Source organism: Stegostoma tigrinum, chromosome 36 (assembly GCF_030684315.1).
Source record: "Stegostoma tigrinum isolate sSteTig4 chromosome 36, sSteTig4.hap1, whole genome shotgun sequence".
NCBI classification, from domain to species: domain Eukaryota; kingdom Metazoa; phylum Chordata; class Chondrichthyes; order Orectolobiformes; family Stegostomatidae; genus Stegostoma; species Stegostoma tigrinum.
This window is the reverse complement of record NC_081389.1, coordinates 18,657,336-18,684,477: the sequence shown is the minus strand read 5'-3', so window position 1 is coordinate 18,684,477 and position 27,142 is coordinate 18,657,336. Positions and strand designations below refer to the sequence as shown.

The window sequence follows — 27,142 nt, the reverse complement described above, 5'->3', positions numbered from 1 at the left end:
TTGCTAATTGCTCTGATCCTGAAAATGCAATCTGGGTTTTTAAAATATGTCCAGCTAATGTGTGGGATCGGGCATTCTCGTTCTTATTTCCATGAAGCATTTTATTCCTCTGTTCAAGGAGTGGGTTATTGGTTTATGGGAGCATGAGGTGAACATTTATGTTTAATCTGAAGCTTGTGCACAACGATGCAATTTCAGACTCTGTCCCACTCCCCACCTCATCACCCATGCCCGCAGGCTCACTGGATACTATGGCAACTGAATCCTTCAAAGTGTGTCACAATTTCCATCATTGAGTGCTCTCTACTGAGTGTTCAAGTGTCCACTCTTGGCTCATGGTGATGTGCCTGCTATTGATGGTACTGAGTGCTGCATCGCTCAATACCTGGAGTCTCTCACTTTGAGGAAGATGGATCAACACCAGAATAAACATGCGAATTGTCCATTTTCATTCTGCCAATTCAGCTACAAGAACTCTGAGGATAGACTGGAATGCCTTGCCCAAGCACCCAAGCTCTCGTTAGAAAAAAAATTCACCAGCTCACATCTGTTTCCTGGTACTTGTTAAATCAAGCATGTCCACTGTTGTTTTCCCTGAGTGACGTCTTCCTTTGTCTGCACCCCACTCTCTGCATTTCTCTCTCTTCCCAACTGGTCGGAATTGAAGACTGAGAAAGAGAATTCCTGTGCCACCATATCGGTATCCAGGCCATCCAGGGTGACTGGCCAACCTGGATGCTATGGTGGCTTCCCGGATTTGAGGCAGTTTTCCCAACTCCGGAGATTTGTTGCTGCTGAGACAGATTCTTGGGAGTGCAGAGTTGGTTGACTGTCGTGATGGGTCACTCCCACTGTCTGGTCACAAACACCTCTGCTCAGCTCCCACCGTCTCTCTGAGCTTTCCTTCCTCTGAGTCTTGCCAGAGACTAATGCGCTCTCATCATACCGCACCCCCACCAGCCACCCCACCCCCACCCCCCACAAACCACTCCTCCCCAGCAGTCCACGTTCCTTGTCATGTGTCCCTTGTCATTTTCCCCTGTGCTGGTCACACTGATATCTTCAGTTGTCTAGGCCCCCCTCTCTGGATTTCCCTCCTTACACCTCGCTGCCTCCCTATCTGTCTTTCCTCCTTTAAGAGATGTACCATCAAATCTGCATCTTGGGCCAAGCTGTGTGTGCTGGTCACTTCATGTCATTTCATTACGTTCCCACAGTGAGGTACTTTGGGGTGTTTCATTGAAGGTGTTAGATAAATATGTTGTTGTTTCGTTGTACATACATGGTTAAATTGGGTTTTACACCTGAGATAAGTGGTTCCTCTAAATGGTTACTGGAGAGCTTACAGCATTTAAACAGGCTATTTGGTCAGGGGCCTATGTCAGTGTTTATGTAGACACGAGCCCTTCCCTCTGTTGTCTTCTCCCTTATATACCTGTCCAGCTTCTGCTTAACTACATCGATACTAATCACTACAACCTCTCCCTGTGGCCATGGGTCTCCTCTCTTTGCAGTCAGAATTTTCTTCTGAAACCTAATTTGGATTTACTGATGACTGTCTTATCTTGATGCTGTCTTTCCCACTAGAGGGAACATATTCTCGACTTGATCAAAACCTGCCATTTCCTCAATTGTTTGAGTGGAGGAACAGCTGTCTGTACTGGGGACAGTGGAACCTGCCTAGCTTCCTGTACAAGAAATACAGCCCATGGTTTGGGGAAGAGGTTATTAATGTAGTTTGCTTTTCCTCTCACGTTACCTTTGGTGAAATTCTTGCAATTTCAGCTTTTGCTCCAGTAGTGACGGACAGTCTGTGGTGTTTTGGAGTACAGTGTTTTGAAAACGGTCCTGTGGATTTTGTCCATTTGAGGCTACCATATGCAAGTGTAGCAGCAGAGGGAGACTGCACAGGGAAACATAATAAAAGACTCAGTTCTAATTCTGAATGCCTCTCGCTAAATATATCGTTGTTTCTGTTTGAAAAAATTCACAGGTTGAAGGGGTGTTTGCATTTGTTTAGGGAATATTAGTAAGTGGTTTCATGTTCCTTTCAGGTTCTGCTTCGAGGTATGGAGAATCCATTGAAGGACCCTGTAGGCCCCCTCCTTGTAGTGGCCAGAATAGTGCCTGATCATGAATCCTACAAGTAAGTGTTCATGTTTCAAAAACCTCTACAACATTCATTGGAACTGTAACAATTGGACATGAAAGATCCTTCTTGGATTGAACACTCTGAAATGCCCTGTAGTGATCTCTCTAGATTGAGTGTAACATGGATCACATGGGTGATATCACACAAAACAGGCCATTTAGCCCATTCATTCCATGATAGTGTTCATGCTGCAGTCAAGCTTCGTCATTTTTTACTCCTCTGAGTGTACTGTATGAACCCTCTGTTGTCGTCTCCCTTATATATATTTATCTAGCTTCACCTTAACTACATTGATACCGATCACTCCAGCCTCTCCCTGTGGATGTGGGTTTCAGCTTGTGACTGCTGTTTGGATTGAGAAGTTTCTTCTGAAATCTTAATTGGATTTATTGGTAACCCTCTTGTCTTGATGCTCTCTTTCCCAGGGGACGGAACATATTCTCTACTTGATCAGAACCTGTTATGACTTTAAAGACCTCTAATAGGTCTCAAATCTCTATTCAAGAAACAGGAGACCCATCCTGTAGATCCTTTCCTGATAGGTAAACTCATGCACTAGCAACCCTCACTTCTCTCTCAGCTGCCTCTGTATCCTATTCATAATAAGGGGAGGGATCCTCCCTTGAGCTGGGTTTGGGAGTGTTTCATTTGGTAGAGTTGATGGTTGTTGAGGATTCAGTCTCCTTTCTGCCTCACTTCAGTCTGACACGGAAAATCTCACAAATGGCCCATCAAAGTGGGCCAACTGACGCCCAGTTACATACCCCATCTTTCTGCTATTGGCATTAACCCACCAGCAGCTGGGTACTCTCCACATAGGGAGCATAAGAATAGAATACCTCCATCCTGGCCAGGGCTAGGGCTGGGGCTGGTGCTGGGGCTGGGCCTTATTCAAATGTATTTTTTGGCTGATTGTCGGGGGTGTCCTCTGTAAGGTGCTGGGCAGCTGAAGCCTGACCTTGTTGCCAAAGCCGCCAGACCCACAAGATCCCTATTCTACCATCCTTCACCTGCAGTCTTTGACCCAGGACCATGGGTGAATGTAATACAATGCCTCTCCACTGCTGAGCCCAGAAGCACTGATTGGTTGACAGCTCTCAGTGGGCATGTCTCTGATGCCCTGCCCTTGGGGTGGGTCCTTGATCCCAGGACAACACCGCGTGCTAGCCTGCCGAGTGCCCAAATGGCAAAAGGCACAATTGGCTGTCCAAAGGGGATATCCAATGTATAACTATGGTAAGCAGAGCTACATTGAGTTACTGGTTGTTGGTTTCAGAACCTAAACAATGATTATAAAAAGGTCATATAATCAGGCTTCTTTATCCCATAATATTTAGGAGTAGGATGTAAGAAACCAGACTTTGAAAGAGAGTGTTTATTCTTTGACTTTTAAATTCTTACTTTCCAGTCTGAATTGATGCAAGACTTCATGTCTTTTTAGCAATGGCTATGGTCCCTAAACATGTTCTAATTAAGGCCTAATGCTATGGTTTCTTAACCTGTAGTACAACATCTCTTTGGTGTACTTATAAGATTCCAAGAATTGCAAGATTCCTTGGTTCCTGCCTGGTCTTGTACGTTTGGAGAAGTCAGTGCTGACTGACGCCGACCCGCCAGTACTTACAGCCTCACTTCTGAGAGCTGGAGCCCTCAAGATTCTTCTTTCTGTCGTTCTGTAGGACTGGTGCTGGTTGACGTGGAGCCCGAACTCATTATGGTTGAGTTGATGCTGACGCTTCCAGTGATTGCCATGGAGATGGTGCAACTGCAATCTGGACTGTGACTGTTGTTGCCAGTTGATTGTTGAGTTCACTTAAGTTTATTTAATCAGGATCGAGGATCATATCCAGATTATATCTTCATCTCCCATTGTCTTCACGTCTCTATCTGTTTCCCCCCTCCCAAACTCTCTCAATTACACACATACATTCTCCTTTTTGTTGGCTTCCTTTCATTCTTTCTCTGTCACTCTATCTTTTTCTCTGTATCTCTCTCTTTCTTTCCTTCTTTCTCTCTTTCTCTCCACCTCTTTCTCTTTTTCTCTATCTCTCTCAATTTTTGCCTCTTTCTTTCTCTCTGTCTCTCTCACTGTCTGCTGTAGATCCTGATAGTAGAGCTTTGACTGGGAAGCCAGCCATGAAGTAAACATCAGGCCATGATCCAAGCTGTTTGTCATTACTTATTAATCTATCCCAAGTGCTTTGTTAGTCTGCCCACCTTTGATGGGACTTAGCCCTTCACCTTAAGTTTCTCAATTAAAATCAATGAACACAGCACAGCCTACTTTGCGAGGCACTGTTACATTATTTATGATGCCTTCTTGTGGATTGATGCGAATTCATTGAGAACGCCAGAGCCCATCAAAGGCTAGCGGTAAGGTAGGAACCCTGAGTAGATCAATAAGTAATGGTGGCACAGCTTGGTTTTCATCAGCCTGAATTTAAGCCCCAACATCTGGACAGAGAGGCTTATTTAACTAGGAGTGAAGAAACATTGAGGCGTGAGTTAACAAGCATCAGGATTGTAAAGGCAGCCTGATGGGGAGCAGTCAATATAACAATGAAGGGTGAACCACATAGAAAGACCTCATAGGAAAGCTAACAATGGTGGGGGATTTAGTGTTTCAAAGTATGATGGAAGTGCAGATATTAATTTTAAAATTATTTTTACATCAGTGACAGGAGGATTATGCTGATAACCAAGTCGTGTTTCTTCATGAGTAACACAGTTCGTACAAGTGCGTTGATTCGGTCTCCAAAATGGCCAAAGTTTTCCCCTTTACATCCTACTATCCAGAATGACAGAGACTTCTTTAGTGAACTGAAGAATAATCTGTTTACTACAAAACAAAGTGCATTCTTAAAAACAAGAGGTGAAACTGGTTAATATCTGAAACTGATCTGAATTAGAATGAAACTTCTTATTAATCCCGATACAAACACAGATATGCATACACGCACGCTTTCACAAACTCACGCACACATACACGCACTGTCATGCACACGTGTACTCATGCACACACTCACACATGTGCACACTCTCACACACATGCACACTCACACACGCATGTACATGTACACACACCTACACACACACACCTTTACACACACACATTCGCATACACATGCATACATTCTCTTCCACACACACACACCTTCACAAACACACATGCATACATTCTCTCTCACACACAGACACACACACACATTCTCACAAACTCTCACACTCATGCACACATTCTCTCACACACACACGTTCTCTCATATATATACGCACAGAGACACATTCACACACACACACGCCCGTGTACATGTTCTCTCATACATAAAAGGAAACAAAGACTCTGCAGAGATGATACTTTAAAAGGGCAAAGAAAGACATCCTCACTGAATGGCTGGCTTCTGCTCTTGTATCTTACAGTCTTATTTCCTTCCCTGAAGGATTTTAATGAGCCAGGAAAGTTTGTACAACAATCAATGTTTTGTTCTCCTGATCACCATTGCTGAGACTTGTGTTCAGTTCCAGAATTACAAAGTGAATTGAAGTTCTGCGAGCTGCTGTTGTGAGATTTAAGCCCATGTCTCCTAAACAATATCCTGAGGCTCTAGATTACTAATAAATAACTGCTTTGGCACCATCTCTCCTTATTAATACATTTTGTTTTCACCAGAAATGCAATATTGGTGAAGAATCCCTGGCTGGCTGGAATTAATGCCACTGCAGTAAAGTGTCCAAGTCCGCATCAGTCCTTTTTTGATGTTCCTCAGCACGCCAGTCAAGGTCACCCCCAGGTAGGCAAAAACATGAAGGTGCTGTAACTGGCATCACAATGTTAAGGGGCTGGTTGGGTCAGGGACAGTTCAATAACTTCCCCTTTTCTCTTCAACTTTTGCAAACACCATCACCTGGCATTTCCAGGGGATTTTCAATTCTCCCTAGAAAATGTCAGCTCATTTGCAGGGAGTTTGCAGCTTCCCCTTGTTTTGTTTAATTCTTTGGTTTCATGTTGATTGCTGCGTTGCTGCCTTCTTTATTGAAACACTGAAATGCTCTCTATGAATCCTTCCACCCCCTTCGCTCCTTAAAACATTCTACTCTGGTCAAGTTGTTAGTCTCCTGTCACAATACCTTCTGATGTTGGCTTGCGGTAAAATATTTTAATTTAAATCTCCTTCACAAGCACCTCTGCATATTGTACTTTATTGTAGATGCTGCATTAAGCACTGTGTTTGCACTGAGATATATGCTGCAGCTCCCTAGGTGTCGAAATGGTAATTGGGAAACAGGAGGAGTTTCTAAGATTAAAAACTGAAAGAGCTGCGGATGCTGGAAATCAGAAACAAAACCAGAAATTGCAGGAGAAACTCAGCAGGTCTGGCAGCCTCTTTGAAGAGAAATCAGAGTTAACGTTTCAGGGTTGAGATAGTGGTATATGTAAGGAATGAGCTGCCAGAGGAAATAGTGGAGGCTGGTACAATTCCAACATATAACAGACATCTGGATGGGTACTTGAATAAGAAGGGTTTAGTGGGATATGGGCCAAATGCTGGCAAATGGGAGGAGATACATTCAGAATATCTGGTTGGCATGGACGAGTTGGACTGAAGGGTCTGTTTCTGTGCTTTTGTACCACTCTATGACTCCATAAGAGTTACCAGAGCTGATACGTTAACTGATTTCTCTCCACAGATGCTGCCAGACCCACTGAAATTGTCCAGCAATTTCTGTTTTTGTTGGTGAAATTTCTAAGATGCTGTTTTTTCACTAATGGTGTTGCTGCAAGCCATGGTGTGCTCATGTGCACCAGCACCATTCGGAATGCCTTGTCACCAACCCACCTCCTTCTCAATATTTAATCAGGCTTGTGGACCAATTTGGGAAGGATGCCCGCACACGGGAATCAAAAGGCTGGGTCCTAATAAACACATTTATTACATAGTACTTAATAGCTGATTGCATTGCTTCTAAGATACATGAAAGCCCAAGCCTTGTAAAGCCTCACGCTTGACTTTAGTGTAAGTACACATTATTAGTACAGAAACATTCTGGTACACAACTTAGAGAGAACTGAAGAAGTGGTTAACTCCTCCCAGGAAGTGTCCTTTGCATACGAAAGCAAAATACTGTAGGTGTTGGAAATCTGAAACAAATACAGTGAACGTTGGAGAAACTCAGCAGGTCAGGCAGCCTCTGTGAGAAGAGAAGCAGAGTTAATGTTTCAAGTCTGGCCATCTGCTCTTCTGAAGAGGAGCCCTACTGGACCTGAAAAGTTAACTTTGTTTCTGTCCTCTCAGAAACTGCCAGACCCGCTGAATTTCTCCTGCATTATGTGTTTGTTTCAGCTATCTTTTATAATTGGAAATTATTTTCATGATGTTAGTTAACAATTCAGATATTAATTATTTTCTACAATGTCAGTCGTTGCAACCTGATCCAATTGAGGTCTTGTACTAAAATGCAATCAGCACAAAGCCGAGCTGTGGTAACCCGTTGTATCAAAATTGAAGCAGTGAATGAGAAGTGAATTGGTGCTAGGCAATACAATGCTGTCTGTGGGATTGAAACTATTTTCAGCCTCCTCTGCAAACCGGTGCTGCACTGAATGAATACCCAGGATTTAACCATATCAGAATCACAAGGTGATAAAGCATTGAGCTTTGGTTGGTCAAATGTCAATATGATTGCATGCAATACCTAGACTGCGGCCACATAACTCTGCAAATGCTGCATTTCACTCATGGCTCAAGTATAAACTTCAACAAAGGAACCAGAAACCAAAGCATTGTAAAATAGGGTGCATATGGCCACTGGATTGTTCCCAGATGCTGTTTTCATAGGACTTATTTGAAATAGACCTTTGCGTCTAATGACACCAGACAGTCCCTTAATGCCCAAGGGGAGGTTTGCGAATGTTATTGTTCTGCTGGTGCACTTCTGACTATGTAATGAACAAGTTGTTGAGGAATGAAACCAGTGTTCAGCTCCAGCTTGATTGGGTTGTGAACTGCAGTTGCCATTGCTGTAATTTGAACACAGATGCTCCTGAGTTAGATCCCTTTGCGAGCGCACTCCCACCAATTCCAAGCATTTCTGTAGGGTTGTTGTCTGCTCAGCAAGCATGAGGAATTAGATGCTGCCCTGACACCGTCTGTTACTGTACAGTGCAATGTTATCTTTGCTTCCTCATGCATCTTTCAGCAGGATTAGACGGACAACAGTCAGCAATCCAGACGAGTGGTTTTTCAACCTTTTCATTACCACGGCAACTTGAATGAAGCAAATAATTCCATTGCACAGCCACTTTTTTTTCAGATGAGTTGATTGCTCATAAACATTTACTTGTATATGGTCTTCCTGGAGAGGTTTGCAAGATAGTGTGTACAACAAGCTAAAGAAGGATCCAATGCACCAGGAAAAACATTGTCTTTTATTGTCAGCACAGACCCACTTTTCTAAAGATAGTAGGAACTGCTGATGCTGGAGAATCTGGTTGTTGGGCCAAAGGGCCTGTTTCCACACTGTAGGGAATCTAATCTAGTCAAACAAGGTGTGGAGCTGGATGAACACAGCAGGCCAAGCAGCATCAGAGGAGCAGGAAAGCTGTTGTTTCAGGCCCACACCCTTCTTCAGATTTTCCAAATCTACTCAACATAACTTTTTCCAACAATTCATGGCCCTAAATCTGTTCCATACCCATTGCATTTGTTTCAAAAGCATGTATGAAAGCTTGCTTTTAATTGGGTGGTGCATGTTCATAAGTTTTATGATTTGTCGTTTTGCTTGGACAGAATATTGTTTAAGATGAAACAATGTTTGTTTTACATTGATTTTCATTACCTTTGTATTAAATGTCACGACGCACTCAGACAATTCTCCTTACCCACCAGTTAAAAATTGCTCAGACCCTGAGCAGTTTTTATTTTAGTTTTTAGTATTTTCAATATCTAGAAGAACTTTCTCTCCAGTGCTTGCCTTTGCAGTTGAACAAATTCTCAGTTTTCCAGGAGCTTTTACAGCTTTGGTTGCTTTTCTGTAAGTCCACATCCAGGCTAAAACTCTTCTTGGTAGTGCAGATGAGCAGAGAGATCTCGGTGTCCATGTACATAGATCCTTGAAAGTTGCCACCCAGGTTGACAGGGCTGTTAAGAAGGCATACAGTGTTTTAGCTTTAATAGAGGGATCGAGTTCCAGAACCAAGAGGTTATGGTAAAGCTGTACAAAACTCTGGTGCGGCCGCACTTGGAGTATTGTGAACAGCTCTGGTCACTGCATCATAAGAAGGATGTGGAAGCTTTGGAAAGGGTGCAGAGGAGATTTACTAGGATGTTGCCTGGTATGGAGGGAATGTCTTATGAGGAAAGGCTGAGGGACTTGAGGCTGTTTTTGTTAGAGAGAAGTTTGAGCGGTGACTTAATTGAGACATATAAAATAATCAGAGGGTTAGATAGGGTGGATAGGGAGAGCCTTTTTCCTGGGACGGTGACGGCGAGCACGAGGGGGCATAGCTTTAAATTGAGGGGTGAAAGATATAGGACAGATGTCAGAGGTAGTTTCTTTACTCAGAGAGTAGTAAGGGAATGGAACGCTTTGCCTGCAATGGTAGTAGATTCACCAACTTTAGGTACATTTAAGTCGTCATTGGATAAGCATATGGATGTAAATGGAATATTGTAGGTTAGATGAGCATCAGATCGGTATGATAGGTCGGCACAATGTTGAGGGCTGAAGGGCCTGTACTGTGCTGTAATGTTCTATGTTCTATGTTCTATGTTCTAAACTCATTATGGTCAGTCAGAGGTGTAACAGTAATGTACAGGACTTGTAATCACAGGTTAACTCAGGGTTCACATTCCACTAACGCAACTGGTGGGGTATGAATGAATAAATCTGAAATATATATCTAATGGTGACAATGAATGAAAGCAATTCTTGATTTGTTACCTGTGGACACCTGCTTTTCAGCAGCTTTTAATTTATCGTTGACTAAAGAAGAGTTCTCAGGTGGAGCTGTAAAACACAAGAGGTGGGCTATTTGGCCCATCATGTCTGTGCTAGCTTTTTGAAAGAGCTACACATTTTAGTCCCGTCTCCTCTCTTTCCCCAAGAGTCAGAAATTTCTGCTTTCTCAAGTATTTATCTAGTCTCCTTTTGAAAGTTATTGAATCTGCAGTTACTGCCCTTTCAGTCACTGTTGTGTTTTTTAATACGTTTGATTTGACTCAAATCAAAGCACAGGTGAAGAACAGTAGGCTTGAAGGATTGAATGGCCTACTCCAGGTCTTAGTTTTCAACGATTTTTATTTCCGAAGTTTCAAAAATATCCCTGCATTCACAACAGGTCTACACTCATGCTTATGGTTCAGCTTCTAGTGAGTTGACTGGTATGTATTTACCTTAGTGTGCGTCTGCACCCAGGCTGAATCAATCAAGCCCAGTGAGCATAAATCAGTTACTCAGCTCTCCAAATCAAGCAAAGGACAATTGAGCACCCCAAGATAGTGATTTCCAGAGCATCATAATTCCCTGTGTAAAGCAGTCATGAATCAATGTTTTACTTTTATCTTCAGGAAAAATTGAAAGGAAGTGAAGAAAACAGCACAGCACCTCCTTCCCCAGCTAAATTATGGTTCAGTTAGTTCCAAGGCAGCTCAGTACCACTTTCTTGAGGACATGTGGGGATGGGTAATGAATGCTGGTCCAGCTAATGGTGCCCACATCTCACTAATGAATAAAAAACAATTAGAAGTCACATGACACCAGGTTAAAGTCCAACAGGTTTAGTTAAAATCTCAAGCTTTCAGGAGCATTGCTCCTTTGTCACCTGATACTTCACCTGATGAAGGTGTGCTCCAAAAGCTTACATTTTCAAATAAACCTGTTGGTGTCGTGTGACTTCTGACTTTGTGCACCCTCATCCAACACTGGCACCCGTACATCATAAAAAATAAATTAAACGCAGCACATGGTACTAATTAATGATTGTGAGACTGAACGCTTAATCCATTTATTCATTCATGGGACGGGGAGTTGCTGGCTAGGCAGCATTTATTGCCCATTCCTAATTTCTCAGAGGGCAGGTAAGAGTCAATCACATTGCTGTTGGCGTGGAGTCAAATGTATGCCAGATCAGGTGAGGATGGCAGATTTCCTTCCTTGAAGGAAATTAATGAACCAGATGGGTTTCTCCTGACAATTGGCAATGGATTCTTGGTCATCATTAGATTCTTAATTCCAGATATTTTATTGAATTCAAATTTCACCATCATCCATGGTGGGATTTGAACCTGGGCCCTCAGAATGTTATCTGGGTCTCTGAATAAAACAGTCCAGCAATAATACCACTAGCCATTGTCTCCCTGTTTATAATACTTCACATTGTTCATGGGTGAGTAAATATTGCTTGGAAAATGGAATTAGATAGTTAGATGCTGATATTTGACTGATGTACACTAGATGGGCCAAAACAGCTTTTGCTCTAGAACTCTATGAACAAGAATTCTGGCTGTTTTTAGTAAAATCCAAAAACTAATGTCACCGTTCCTTTAGTGTCATTGGGTCAATATCCGGGATTCCTTCCCTAAGGGCATTGTGGTCTACCTCCAGCACAAGGACTGCAGCAGTTCAAGAAGGCAGCTCACCACCACTTTCTCAAGGGATGGGTAATAAAGACTGGCCAGCCAGCAATGCTGTCATCAAATAAAAAGGAATATAGGAATGTAGTGTTGATGACAACATCTCACTCCAAGATTCAGGCCAGGGTTAGCTAGTTCAGGCCAACAAACAGGTGCGTTTAACAGAAAAGCTCTAAACTGTTGACCTAGTGTATGATGAATCTTATTGAGTCATAAACAATGGATTGGATGATGGTTGACTGTGACTGTGGAGGGAGAGAAAGGGTAAGTGGCTATGATTGAGGATCCTAATGGCAGCATTCTAAGGAGATGTAATTCCCCATTCACACGTAACTCCCAGTTACGACATGAGCCAGGAAACAAGACAGCTACAGCCAAGGGACTCCCCACAACAAATTATTCATTAAAAAGAAACAACACAGCTAAGCCTTTTTGTATTAGAAATGGATCTCATTTTTACTGCCAAGACAAGCCAATATTTGTGCTCTTTTTGAAATACACTCATTGCTTGACAGGCCAAGAGCCAACGGTAATTATTATTAGGCTAAGATTGAGTTTTCCCTTGCTTCTGCTTTTCAGGTTACTGGTCTGTCATTCTCTGAAAGACAGTTGATGTGCAATTTATTTTCCACAAAGACTTTGTGTATATTCTGCTCATTAATCTCAAGGTTATACATATCTTACCGGGATTCCCTTGTGGTAATCCTGCCGTACAGGAGAGCTGATGTTGTTCAATAAATCAATCTTTCCAGACTATCATTTATCACTTGCCTGCACTGCCATAAATCATTGCTTCGGTTTTTCTGAAAGGGGTCGCTGCTTGGCTGGTGGGCGAGATGGTAAAAGGCCCTAATGGCGGTATGGAGAGAGACATTCCTACTTTTCAGGGTCAAGGTAGTCATCAGCCTGAAGATTTACTAACTTACAAGATTCGGTCCGTGTAGGGCACATAGGAACATGCGGAGGCCATTCAGCCCTAACGTAGGAACATGAGGAGGCCATTCAGCCCCAATGTAGGAACATGAGGAGGCCATTCAGCCCCAATGTAGGAACAGGAGGAGGCCATTTAGCCCCAATGTAGGAACATGGGGAGGCCATTCAACCCCAATGTAGGAACATGCAGAGGCCATTCAGCCCCAACGTAGGAACATGAGGAGGCCATTCAGCCCCAAAGTAGGAAAATGAGGAGGCCATTCAGTCTCTCCACAGGAACATGAAGCTAGTCAACCCCTTCATAGGGATGGGCGAGGTCATTTAGCTGTTCCATCCATGCAATAAGTTTGTTGCTTATCTGTGACTTAACTCTGCCTTTGACCAATATCCCTTAATACCAGTGGTTAACATATATTTATCAGCTTTGCTGTCAAAAAGAGACATGCTGTCCAAGCTTTTATTATCTAGTCCTCATCAGGATAGATGTTGCAAGAATGCCAAATTTCAAATGGAGCAATAGTATCTCGTGTGTGATAAAAGAGGTGCTGATTGGTTGACAAGTCAATTCTAATTGGTTAAGGCATTGCTTGGGGAATGCACTGGGGAAATATTGTTATTTGAAGGCTTTTGTTTAATCCAAAGAGGTGCATGATCCTTTTTTCCTGTAGGGGGCAAGTCCCACCTTATGAATATATGTAGCTTCTGGCTTCAGTGAGATCAGGCTAATTATCTGAAATTGATTGTTAATGTAATTTTTATCTACGTTAATCCATCAGCCTCCGATTTAATATTAAAATTCTATCTGGTTGACATGGGAACAGGATGATTAACCCCTGGGATCTGCTCCTTCAATCAGTCAGGGGAGGTGATGACCTAATGGTGTTATCGCTGGACTGTTAATTCAGAGATCCTGATAAGGATTCTGGGGACTAAGGTTCGAATTCTGCCACAGTAGGTGGTGGGATTAAAATTCAATTTAAAATATCTGGAATTAAGAGTCTAATGATGCCCATGAATCGATTGGTGTAAAAACCCATCTGGTTCACCAAAATCCTTGAAGGAAGGAAATTGCCATCCTTACCTGGTCTGGCCTACATGTGAATGACAATTACATGTAGTTAACAATTAACTGTTCTCTGGGCAATTAGGGATGAGCAATAAATGCTGGTCCAATGGTCTCATCCCGTGAATGAATAAAAGAAAAAATAATTAGATCACAGTTGATCTCTATCTTGAACCCACCTGCTCACCAGGTCCCAGAATGTCCCAATAGCACAGAGTGACTGCTTGGTCTGAAAGTTGTTCCCTTGTAATCAGAATCCAGAGCTGGCTGGATTCAAGGTATGGATATGAACTTGCGAGAAAGCCTCATTGTGCCCTCTGGAATTCATCAGATTTCCTTTACAAGCAATTGATTATCTGCAACTCTTGTATAGTTCTGTAACTCCCTGAATGTGGACGGTTGGTGATATAGTGATGGATGCTGTAAGTGGATGAAGGATTTCCCCACAGAGCCATTCACAGAGACTCTGATAAAGATTCGTACACTAACAAAATGACATTTATGATACTTTAGAGGGGAGAAGTGCAAATCTATCAGCATGAATCAGTGCCATGAGTGAATGAATCCTGCCCTAGATGCAGTAAAACGAAGACACAGAGGGACATGTTGAACGATCCCATCCTGAGGTCAATGGGAGGGTATTTTCTGTACAGATTGGCAGTTGCTGGTACATCTCTGGCTCCACTACTCACCACCCTACCTCCAAAAGATAATAGTCAGCAAATGACTGACTTTCTTCTTTAAAAGATGTGTCTATACCACAGCTAGACAGAATTGCTTTTCAGATGCAATTTCCTCTTCATCTGAGCTTCATTAATCTCACATCACACTTCACTCAAGCACCTCACCATGGATTACTTTCTCTCTCTCAACTCGTGCCATTGACAAAATCACTGCAGTAACAAGATGGGCCGAGTTGTTGTGTCATACATTTACTATGACTAAGGAAAGAGACTATCTATCTCATCGGTATTTGTGGGATCTTGACTGTCCATAAAATGATTGATACAATTGTCAACATGAAAATAATGGTTGCGTTTCTGTATAATTTATGGTAGTTGGACACCTAGATAGGACATAGGAACAGGAGGAGGCAATTCAGCCCATCGAGCCTGTCCTTTCCCCAATCTTGCAATACACTGAACCCTTCGTTGCATTTTTCCCACTGGTAATTACAAAATCTCTACCCTAAAGGTACTCAACAACTGAGTTTCCACGCTCTCTGTGGTCGAGAATTCTGAAGTTTCACAGCCCTCGAAGTACAATAATTTCTCCTCATCTTGATACTCATTATTATATTGTGCCCCTTGGTTTTAGATTCCCAAACTAAGGGGAAACATCTTATCTGCATCTTACCCTGTCTGAGAAGCACTAAAACTCAAGACATTGGGAGCTAAGATAACGAAGTGTGAAGCTGGATGAACACAGCAGGCCAAGCAGCATCTCAGGAGCACAAAAGCTGACCTTTTGGGACTAAACCCTTCATCAGAGAGGGGGATGGGGAGAAGGTTCTGGAATAAATAGGGAGAGAGAGGGAGGTGGACTGAAGATGTAGAGAAAAGAAGATAGGTGGAGAGGAGCGTATAGGTGGGGAGGTAGGGTGGGGATAGGTCAGTCCAGGGAAGACGGACAGGTCAAGGAGGCGGGATGAGGTAGTAGGTAAGAATTGGAGGTGTGGCTTGAGGTGGGAGGAAGGGATGGGTGAGAGGAAGAACAGGTTAGAGAGGCGGAGACAGGCTGGACTGGTTTTGGGATGCAGTGGGGGGAGGGGATGAGCTGTGCTGGTTTTGGGATGCAGTGGAGGAAGGGGAGATTTTGAAGCTTGTGAAGTCCACATTGACACCATTGGGCTGCAGGGTTCCCAAGCGGAATATGAGTTGCTATTCCTGCAACCTTCGGGTGGCATCATTGTGGCATTGCAGTAGGCCCATGATGGACATGTCATCTGAGGAATGGGAGGGGTAGTTAAAATGGTTCGCGACTGGGAGGTGCAGTTGTTTATTGCAAACTGAGTGGAGGTGTTCTGCAAAGCGGTCCCCAAGCCTCCGCTTGGTTTCCCCAGTGTAGAGGAAGCCACACCGGGTGCAGTGGATACAGTATACCACATTGGCAGATGTGCAGGTGAACAGCTGCTTAATCTGGAAAGTTGTCTTTGGGCCTGGGATGGGGGTGAGGGAGGAGGTGTGGGGGCAAGTGTAGCACTTCCTGCGGTTGCAGGGGAAGGTGCCGGGTGTGGTGGGGTTGGAGGGCAGTGTGGAGCAAACAAGGGAGTCAAGGAGAGAGTGTTCTCTCCAGAAGGCAGACAAGGGTGGGGATGGAAAAATGTCTTGGGTGGTGGGGTCAGATTGTAGATGGTGGAAGTGTTGGAGGATGATGCGTTGTATCCGGAGGTTGGTGGTGTGGTGTGTGAGAACGAGGGGGATCCTCTTGGGGCGGTTGTGGCGGAGGCGGGGTGTTAGGGATGTGTTGCGGGAAATGCAGGAGACATGGTCAAGGGCGTTCTTGACCACTGTGGGGGGAAGGTTGCGATCCTTGAAGAACATGGACATCTGGTATGTGTGGGAGTGGAATGCCTCATTCTGGGAGCAGATGTGGGGGAGGCGGAGGAGTTGGGAAAAGGGGATGGAATTTTTGCAGGAGGGAGGGTGGGAGGAGGTGTATTCTAGGTAGCTGTGGGAGTCAGTGGGCTTGAAATGGACAACAGTTTCTAGCCGGTTACCTGAGATGGAGACTGAGAGGTCCAGGAAGGTGAGGGATGTGTGGGAGATGGCCCAGGTGAACTTGAGATTGGGGTGGAAGGTGTTGGAGAAGTGGATGAGCTGTTTGAGCTCCTCTGGGGAGCAAGACGTTGGGAGCTGACAGCCCAATGGCCCAAACAATGTCTTTGCCAGCTTTGGAATCCTTCCAACCCTAGCCTTATTCCATGCCCAGCCTTCCCCCTCCTCACCTCCCTGACCTGACCTAACCTGTCCATCTTCTGACTCACCTATCCGCTCAGGTCTTCCCTCAGACCAATTACAATAACCCCCTACCTGCATCCGCCTATGCCCATCCCACCTACCCTTATTTCTGGGCTCCCCATCCCCTCCCCAGTACTGACAAAGGATTTTGGCCCGAAACGTTGACTTTCCTGCTCCTCAGATGCTGTCTGGCCTGCTGTACTTTCCCAGCCTCATGCCTATAGACTCTGGCTTCCAGCATCTGCAGTCCTTATTGTCTCTGAGATTTCACCTCATTTTTGTTTGAAATGCTGGAGAATGCAAGCTCAGTTTTCCCAATCTGTTTTCTGAGGACAGTCCCGTGATCCTGGGGACAAGTCTGGAAGGTGTCAGATTGGTAGACTGATAGGTGGAGAGATGGACAATTGATTTATTGAAAGGTTCTTATGGTGATAGATGCTGAATTGTGATGATCATACAAATAAAACAAGCAATCATTATTTGTAACAACATAGACAATCACTGAAAAAGAAGAAAAGTGTAAAGTAATAAAAAGAATGCATGCTTATGAACATTTCAGAGAGTGAGGTGCTTCTGGAATGTCCTGAGAGGAAGATTGAAACAGCTGACCCTCCTCCTTGCTCAATCTTGGCTTGTGTTTTGAGATTCCTTGTGGACTGAAACTTGAGGTGGACTTTCATACCTGCAGAAGGACAAGGGCAGCAGACAGACCAACCCCTGCAATTTCCACACACCATCCTGAGTCAGAAATATATTGCGTTCCTTCAGTGTCTTGGGGATCCAGATCCTAGGACTCCCTCTCCAACAGCATCATGAGTGTTCCCCTAAATACCATATGTTGCAGCATTTCAAGGAAGCAGCTCATTTCATCATCTTGAAGGTAAATAGGGATGGGCAATAAAGACAGGGCCAGCCAGCAATAATCCCATTGCATGAATGAAAAAAATTGGATGATAGATCGTTCCTGTCTAACTGTAATATTCCATGCAAATCTTTCACCAAGACGATGCAGAGAAGCTTCACCTTCTCGATAGGATAGTTAGAATGATAGAATCCCTACAGTGTGGAAGCAGGCCATTCAGCCCATCGAGTCTGCACTGACCCTCCGAAGTGCATCCCACTCAGTCCCACTCCTGTAGCCTATCCTGGTAACCCCGCATTTCCCATGGCTAACCCACATAGCCTGCCATCTTTAACACTGTGGGAGGAGACCGGAGCACCTGGAGGGAACTCATGAGAGAATGTGAAAACTCCGCGCAGACAGTCGCATGAGGGTGGAATCGAACCCAGGACCTGGTGCTGTGAGGCAGCCAGATGGTTACTTGTGCTTTATCAGACCTCTGGCACGTGGCAATTTGCTGACAACAGCAGAGATACTCCTGCTCCTGTCTTCGTAAGGTACTGCTGACATGTTTTGTCCCTGTTGATATCAGGACCTAGCGGGGGGGTGGCGAGGTGGGGGAGCACTCTGGAGCTAGCTTCAGTGGCAGTGCCAACATCTCAGAGTCTAGGAGAGGTCCTAGTTTGACTAGGGAAGGTCAGCAGTGACCATCCTGAATAGCTCATCAGTGAACGCGTTGGTTTTCCACTTTTCTCCTGTTGTGAGTTTTCCTGTAGTATTGCTTTGGGATTGTATTTAAAAATGTTAAATGCCAAGCTTTTAAAGGCATAATGTCAGTTTTAAGAACAAAAAGAACAGGGGAATATGCTTTCATTCAGTATAATTACACCACGGTCTCAGTGACATTACAGTGGCCTTTACTCTGAATCTAGGATGTGAGGTTCATCACTTTACACTGCCTCTGAGGTTATGTTCTGACAGAAGTGAATGCCATTGTCAATGGGAGGATAAACAAAGAAAGGCACTTTTAAACTGTTGAGAAATCAAGCTGCTGTACCTCAGAGAGATGCAGAGACAACATCAGTTTGTGTGTCTGGACAGCAGCTATGTTCACTGCTTTCAAATGTCTACAGCTCTTCTCTGTGTGACCACACCCAGTCTTGACCAGCAGCGCAGAGAACAACAAAAAGTCCAACAGGCGCTAACCAAACATCGAGGAAACGCTTGAACTTGACATAAAGGAATAGGCAGAGATTCAAAGATAATGGGAACTGCAGATGCTGGAGAATTCCAAGATAATAAAATGTGAGGCTGGATGAACACAGCAGGCCAAGCAGCATCTCAGGAGCACAAAAGCTGACGTTTCGGGCCTAGACCCTTCATCAGAGAGGGGGATGGGGAGAGGGAACTGGAATAAATAGGGAGAGAGGGGGAGGCGGACCGAAGATGGAGAGTAAAGAAGATAGGTGGACAGAGTATAGGTGGGGAGGTAGGGAGGGGATAGGTCAGTCCAGGGAAGACAGACAGGTCAAGGAGGTGGGATGAGGTTAGTAGGTAGCTGGGGGTGCGGCTTGGAGTGGGAGGAAGGGATGGGTGAGAGGAAGAACCGGTTAGGGAGGCAGAGACAGGTTGGACTGGTTTTGGGATGCAGTGGGTGGGGGGGAAGAGCTGGGCTGGTTGTGTGGTGCAGTGGGGGGAGGGGACGAACTGGGCTGTTTTAGGGAGGCAGTAGGAGAAGGGGAGATTTTGAAACTGGTGAAGTCCACATTGATACCATTAGGCTGCAGGGTTCCCAGGCGGAATATGAGTTGCTGTTCCTGCAACCTTTGGGTGGCATTATTGTGGCAGTGCAGGATGCCCATGATGGACATGTCATCTAGAGAATGGGAGGGGGAGTGGAAATGGTTTGCGACTGGGAGGTGCAGTTGTTTGTTGCGAACTGAGCGGAGGTGTTCTGCAAAGCGGTCTCCAAGCCTCCGCTTGGTTTCCCCAATGTAGAGGTTCAATGCAGAGATTCAAACTTGTTAAAGGCAGCCTCTGGAGGGGTGGTAGGAAGAATGATCGATTGTAATGAAACAAAATCATGTCTCTACGCTGGTCCCACTTTCTGGGGAGTGGCCCATAGTCTTGAATGTTATGACACTTCAAGTGTTCATCCACATAATTTTTAAATGATGTGGAGGTGCCGGTGTTGGCCTGGGGTGGACAGAATCAGGATTCACACAGCACTGGGTTGCGGTCCAACAGGCTTATTTGAAATCACAAGCTTTCAAAGCACTGCCCTCACCTGTTGAAAGTGCTGTGCTCCAAAAGCTTGTGATTTCAAATAAACTTGTTCGACTGTAACCTGATGTTGTGTGACTCCTGGCTTTACAATTTTTGAAGTTTGTGAGGTTTTCTCTCTCTACTACCCTCCCGGACATTCCACATTCCCACCAAACTCTGCACGAAAACGTTTTATCGACAATCCCACACCCTCCCCCGAAACATTCTGCCCTTCTTAAGATTGTTCCCCTTGTTATTAGCCCTTCAACTAAGAGGAACAGCTGCTTTCTGTACACCCTGTCCATGTCTTTCATCACCTTATATCCCTCTACCAGGTCCCCCTTAGCCTGATCCAAAAGAAAACAGCCCAGATTATCCAGCTTTTGCTCATAGTTAAGATGCTTCATCCTGGTGCATCTCCTGTACCCCCACAGTACAAACACATCCTTCTTACAGTATGGTGACCAGAAATGCACCTAATGTTGCAGCTGTGGCTTACCAAATATTTTGTACAGCTCCAACATAGCCTCTCTTTGTAGTGATTGGAACCAGGTTGACCTTGTTGACTCTGCTGGCATTGATTGGGCTGTTAACCTGGTCCAATCAGGAATGCCCTGGCTGACCAACATAACCAGGACATTAGAATCTCCCTAGTTCAGGGGCCTGACTCTGAGCTGGCTGAGCATGGCCAGTGTACTGTGTGCAAGTACACAAAGGGTGACTTGGTGATGGAATACCAGCACCAGTGCAGTTATTCCATCCCTTCTGTTATAATCTATATCACAATTGATAATGGCAAGTGTCCTGTACACCTTCTTAACCACTCTATTAACCTGGCCTGCCACCTTCCGGGGTCTGAGGACAATTTCCCTAAGATCCTTCTGTTAATCCGAGCTTCCTCATGCCCTGCTGTTCATTGAGTGCTCCTTTCTCTTGTTACTTCTTCCTACTGATTCATACCACTGTAAAATTGTGGTCAATAATCAATACCAAATCAGTCTGTCTGGTGATCTTCTTGCTGCTTGTGAGCACTTACTGTGGCTGCTTTATTTCCTGCAGGTAACTACATTTGGAAAGCATAATTAATATGCTTGTGAAATGCTTCTAGATAACTTAAGGCCGTGAAAGATGCTATGTAAATTCAAGTTGTTTTGACAGTATGTCTTATTCTTTCTTTTCTTTTTAAACAGATATCCCTTGTGGGTAATCCTCAGGAGCAGCCAGTCTGGGATTATTCCTTTCTGTTCCAAGGCCGGGAATGTGCTACTGTCTTTACTGCAGGATCTGCACTCGTGCTGGAGTACTATTCCCTCACCAGCGGTAGGCTTCCCAGGATTCTCCAGCATGAGATGTGAACAGTACAGCTGTGTTTCCCCTGAGGCTGATTGGAACCTCATCGGTTTGCTTAGCATTCAGTGAGCTTTGAGCGTAGGTCCCTGGGAAAACACAGCTTCCATTGTCTTATCTCATCTGCATTCTGTTTAATCATTGTAAAAACTGCAGTGGTTAAAAAATCACAATCACAGGGCTCTGTGTCTGCCTTGGGATAATTGGTCCCATTGGTGGCTCAGTTAGAGCCATCATAAAGATATCACAGTCAATAATGGCACCATGATGTCATGGTCTGATGGCACGATGATGTCACTGATTCAATGATGTCACATCAGTCTGCTGCTGTGATGTCATCACCAGGGAAGAGTGGGTCAGATCTGTGAAGCATCTATTGCTGCGCAGATTTTTCTGTGGAAGTAGGGCATGATAAGGTAACAGGGATGTTACAAATACCCACAATTCACTCAGCATCATGTGATGTCGCTGATTAGTTATTCTATTGAGGCATAAATAGATCGTGATGCAACAATGACATCGCCAGAGCTTGCGCTACTAAGGTGTTATGTTACAATTCTGTCACTGGACGGTGACATCACCATGCCACTATTGAACTGGTGTCACAATTACATCATAATGACACTGTTGGGCAGTCTGAGATTGTGATGACATCATTGAATATTGCATCATAGTGAAACAATGAATTATGGGATTGAAATGATATAATCAGAACATTATAGTACAGGCAGATCATACCACACAATGTGAATTAGGATAATAGAACAGAGCGAGGAATGCAATGTTATGGCTGGTGCACAAAGAGTGAGATCAACATTAAATTTAAAATTTGTGAGGTCCATTCAGAACAGCAGGGAAGAAGCTACTCTTGAATCTGTTGGTACATGCGTTTTAAGCTTTTGTATCTTCTGCCCAACAGAAGAGGTTGGAAGAGGTTATAACTGAGGTGGGAGAGGTCATTGATTATGCGGGGGAGGGGGGCAGTGACAGGTTATCAGGACTGGGAGGTTGTTTGGGTAGGAATGTGGCATCGAGGCCACAGTCAGACCAGCCAAAGCTGAAGTATGAGGTGGTGGTGACATTGTTGGAATGTGACATCACAGTGATGTAATTGATGTTAGGGATCGTGATGATGTTCTCGGAAAATGACATTGTAATAATACAACGAAAGCACAATGTTGTGGTGATGTCACTGTGGTGATCATACTGTGCGTCAGGCAGGAAAACTATTTTAGCATTGCATTCCATACCAAATGTTATCACACACCAAATGTGTGATTTTTATCTAACCTGTTCATTTAAAAGAGCAAAATTATTGTATTAAAATAGAACAAATCTGTAACCCTTGTCCCGAGGGCAGATCCGTTGTATGTTGGGGAGACAGGTTGGGAAGGCAACTGTCTGGAACTGTGTTCCCTGTTCCTTGGAAATGAAACTTGCAGCAGAATAAAAAACAGCTTTCTTAAGCCATCTCTTCCCTGGTTTGTGGAGAATCTGACTGGTCCTTGTGAGTCACTCGCTTTCTAGAAGCTTTTAGACAGAAGCCATTAACCGAGAGACAGAGCCATTTTCATTCCCATAGGTAATGAATTTAAAATTGCAGAGAGAGTGATCTTGTCTTTGTGTAAAAGGGAGGGAGACAGGAATTGTGGCATTGGGGGAGGGAACAACTCAGCAAATGACAGCTTGTTCACTTCACAAGTGTACATGTGCAATTCAGCAGTTGGTTGGTTTAATATAGAAGTGTGTTTCCTGTTTATTGATGGCCCCACAGTAAGGTTGCACTTGCTTGTTTCTACATTGAGTAATCTTTTAAAGATGATTGGATTCAGTCAGTCTGTCTGAGGCTGTTAGCTTTAGGGTAGCGTCCTCAACTCAGTGCCTTGTTTTGTAGCATGTTGCAAAACTCAGTGTCTCCCTCAACACAGAGGTGTGTGTGTGGTGTGTGTGTGTGGTGTGTGTGTGTGGTGTGTGTGTGTGGTGTGTGTGTGTGGTGTGTGTGTGTGGTGTGTGTGTGTGGTGTGTGTGTGTGGTGTGTGTGTGTGGTGTGTGTGTGGTGTGTGTGTGTGTGTGTGTGAATGTGTAAACAGGTGCTTATTTCTTGAAAGACGTTTTGCTTACTATTTTATAAAAGGCCCTCGAGGTTCAGCCCCTTAGTTGGATGCGACATTGGAAGTTGATAGTTAGGCTTTACAAAAATGGTTGTGAAGTTCTTTTCAAGAATGGGTCATGGAAATCTGGGACGTTCTCTGCTGAAAGGCTGCTATGAACACAGAAGAGTAAACAGCGTGATAGGCCACCAGCTCCTCAAGCTTGCTTCACCATTCAGTAAGATCACGGCTGGTCTGACTGTGGCCTCAATGCCACATTCCTACCCAAACAACCTCCCAGTCCTGATAACCTGTCACTGCCCCCCTCCCCCGCATAATCAATGACCTCTCCCACCTCAGTTATAACCTCTTCCAACCTCTTCTGTTGGGCAGAAGATACAAAAGCTTAAAACGCATGTACCAACAGATTCAAGAGTAGCTTCTTCCCTGCTGTTCTGAATGGACCTCACAAATTTTAAACTTAATGTTGATCTCACTCTTTGTGCACCAGCCATAACATTGCATTCCTTGCTCTGTTCTATTATCCTAATTCACTTTGTGTGGTATGATCTGCCTGTACTGGACACAAAACAAAACTTTTCACTATAACGTGGTACATGTGACAATTATAAACTAAACCAAATCAAAATGACATTAACATCTCCCCTTCTTTATTGAGGATCTCATCACTTTCCAACTCTGCCTTAAGTACGTTCAAAGACTCTGCTTCAACTATCTTTTGAGAACAACCAGTCATGTTGTACTGTGTCTAGATTTGGTCGTGCAGCTATAGGAAGGATATTATCAAACTGGAGAGGGTTCAGAAAATATTTACCAGGATGTTTCTGGGCATGGTAGGTTTGAGTTATAAAGAAAGGTTGGAGAAAGACAATAGGAACTGCAGATGCTGGAGAATCTGAGATAACACGGTGTAGAGCTGGATGAACACAGCAGGCCAAGCAGCATCAGAGGAGCAGGAAGGCTGACGTTTCGGCCCTAGACCCTTCAAAAAGTTTTCTGAAGAAGGGTCTAGGTCCAAAGCGTCAGCCTTCCTGCTCTTCTGATGCAGCTTGGCCTGCCGTGTTCATCCAGCTCTACACCTTGTTATCTCTATGTTGGATTAGCTGGGACTTCTTTCACTGGCATGTAGGAAGTTGAGGTGAAGTTTATAAAACCATAAGGAGAATAGATAGGGTTAATGGTGGTTGTCTTTTCCCTGGGATGAGGGATTTCAAGACCAGTGGCACATTTTTAAGGTGAGAGATTTCATTAAACAAACATGGGGGGGCAATTTTTTTTACACAGAGGGTAGTTCACGTGTGGAAAAAACATCTTGAGAAAGTGGTGGATTGGGTACAATTATAATAGTTAAAAGACATTTGGAAAAGTGTATGAACAGGAAAGGTTTGGAGGAATATGGGCCAGGAGCAGGCAAGTGGAGCTAGCTTAGTTTGGGATTATGCTCAGCATAGACTGGTTGGACAGAAGGGTCTGTTTCTGTGCTGTATGACTCTATGACTATGACTCTACGTTTCACTCGAATGAATGATTTAACTTTCCAAGTTGGACAGCCATGCAGATTGTATTTGCAAACAGGGATTTATTTTGCATTGAGCTGAATTCTGAGGTTTTTGTCCTGCGGCTCCACTTATCTGATGGAAAGACTTTTAAATTCACCTTTTGAGGAACAGAGTTCTAAAGATTCACAACCCTCCAAGAGAAAAAGATTACCTAACTTCTGCCTTGAATGGGTTGATCCTTATAAACAGTGGCCCCTAGTTACACATTCTCCCATCATTCACAAAAGAATGCAAGTGAATTGGTGCTGGAAGTGGAATTGTCAAATGAAAGTATCAACTCCAAAGTTGATAGAATTTCATAAGGTAAGGGTGTAAAGGACTTTCTTTACACTGTTTTGGGATAAAAGCATTGCTGAGAGTCCAGCTTATGCTCAAAGTTTCCTTGAGAGCAGTTATTGGTCAATTTGTGAAAAAACAAGCTGAAAGAACTGCGGATGCTGTAAAAATTTTGAACAAAGACAGAAGTTGCTGGTGAAGCTCAGCAGGTCTGGCAGCATCTGTGATAAAGAGTCTTGAGTTAATGTTTCGGGCCCAGTGACCCTTCTTCAGAACAAATTGTTTTTGGTCAGGTTGTGTCAGGATTCATATATAGGCCACTTGGGGTAAAGACAGCAGATGTCTGTCTATAAAGATCATGAGTGAACCAGATGAGTTTTTAACAACAGTCAGTGATAGTCACAGGTCACTATTACTCATGCTAGCTTTCAATTCACATTTTAATTGAGTTTAAAATTAAACCAGTGCTGAGATTTGAACCCAGAAACTGTTTCTGTGACTAGTGCAGTGATTTTACTGTTCCATCACCTTCTCCCCTTATCAGATGGCTCAGAGATTTTTGTTTAACGATACCAGTCTGGAGGCCCTTAAAGTTGCTCCAGCAATGTGAGTTGTTGAATGGCCTGATCTTGTTTCTATGATAACAATCCTCATGCTCTGATGCACTGGAGTGTGACTAACAGGTTTTGTTGCATGTCCTCGCTGGCAGTGATGAACACCATCAGCTGGTACATCCGCAGCCCACTCGGGTTCTCGGTGGTGCCCCTGGACCAGGGTGTCTACCACACACTGATGGCAGAAAGTGGAGGCCGTGGATTGCGGGTAGACGGCTTACCTGTGCAGGTGAGTGTTATTCTGCTTGGGATTGTAATTGGAAATAAGCCCTGAAACACGCGGTGGGGGGTGGCAAGGTGTGACAATGATAAAGGAAGTCAGGAACGGGATCCTGTTTCATCCAACGGGCCCTACCCAGAGGGAGACTCTTGAGAGAAGGAACTGTGCTGGCTCCATGGTCAAATAGTTGACTGATTCTGCGATCCACAATTACTACACAATAGTCACCATATCTAAAAGAAATTCCTTCAACAGCTTGATTGCAAGGCTGTTTAAGAACATTTGTAAGAACTAGAAGCAGGAGTAGGCAGTACCGCTCCTTGAGCTTGCTCTGCCACTTTGTTTGATCATTGATTGGTGTCAACTTGGCCTCAACTCCACATTGCTGCCGTTCTCCATTACTAATTAAAAATCTCCCCATCTCCTCCTTACATTTAATCTGTTTTTCAAGATCCACTGCACTCTGGGGTAAGGAATGCCACAAATTTACAACTCTTTGAAAGATGTAATTTCTCCATAATCTGTTAGCCCTTATTCTAAACCTAAGACTTCTTATTCCAGGTTGGCCCATAAGGGAAGGCATCTGTGCGATGTCTACTTTGTACATCTACATCTATCGCATTTAGGAATGGATTAATTCTTGTCACCCCCTAGCAGAAGTCTTTCTGCAAACAGAGCAGAGGGTTTGGTTTGTCAATCTATCAAATCTAGGGACAATGATAAAGATATTGCAAGAAGAATGTCTGTTGACCCTGTCTCATCCAGGGGCTCCTACCCAGAAAGAGCTGAGTTAGGGAAAGAACTGTGCTGGCTTCCATGGCCAAACAGTTGACGATTCTGAGCTCTATAATTACTATACAATAATGATCACATTCAAAAAAAAATTAAACCTAGACCAAACTGTTGTGATCCCTGCAAACCCTGCTCCTATGAATAAAGCTATTGTTTGAACCCCAGTCTTGTTGATTTGCCCCGGGATCATCAAACTTGCTTTCTTTAAGCCTTCATGAGATGTAAGTGTTACTGGCAAGGATAGATTTACTACCCATCCCTAATACCCCTGAACTGATTGGCTTGCAATAGCCATTTAAGAGGGTAATTAATAATTAGACACATCGGTGTGGGTCTGGCATCACATGTAGGCCAGACCAGGTAAGGATGGCAGATTT

The 27,142-nt window shown here is 44.0% G+C and overlaps 1 protein-coding gene across 1 annotated transcript in view; it reads left to right on the top strand.

Annotated features, from left to right (window-relative positions):
• Positions 1–27,142, top strand: part of ccdc33 (coiled-coil domain containing 33) — a 282,618-nt gene that overhangs the window by 123,600 nt on the left and 131,876 nt on the right. Inside the window, exons 9-12 of the mRNA XM_048520540.2 lie at positions 2,055–2,146; positions 5,823–5,943; positions 21,037–21,166; positions 25,849–25,982. Coding sequence (XP_048376497.2) covers positions 2,055–2,146; positions 5,823–5,943; positions 21,037–21,166; positions 25,849–25,982 — 477 coding nt within the window. The remainder of the gene's footprint in view (positions 1–2,054; positions 2,147–5,822; positions 5,944–21,036; positions 21,167–25,848; positions 25,983–27,142) is intronic.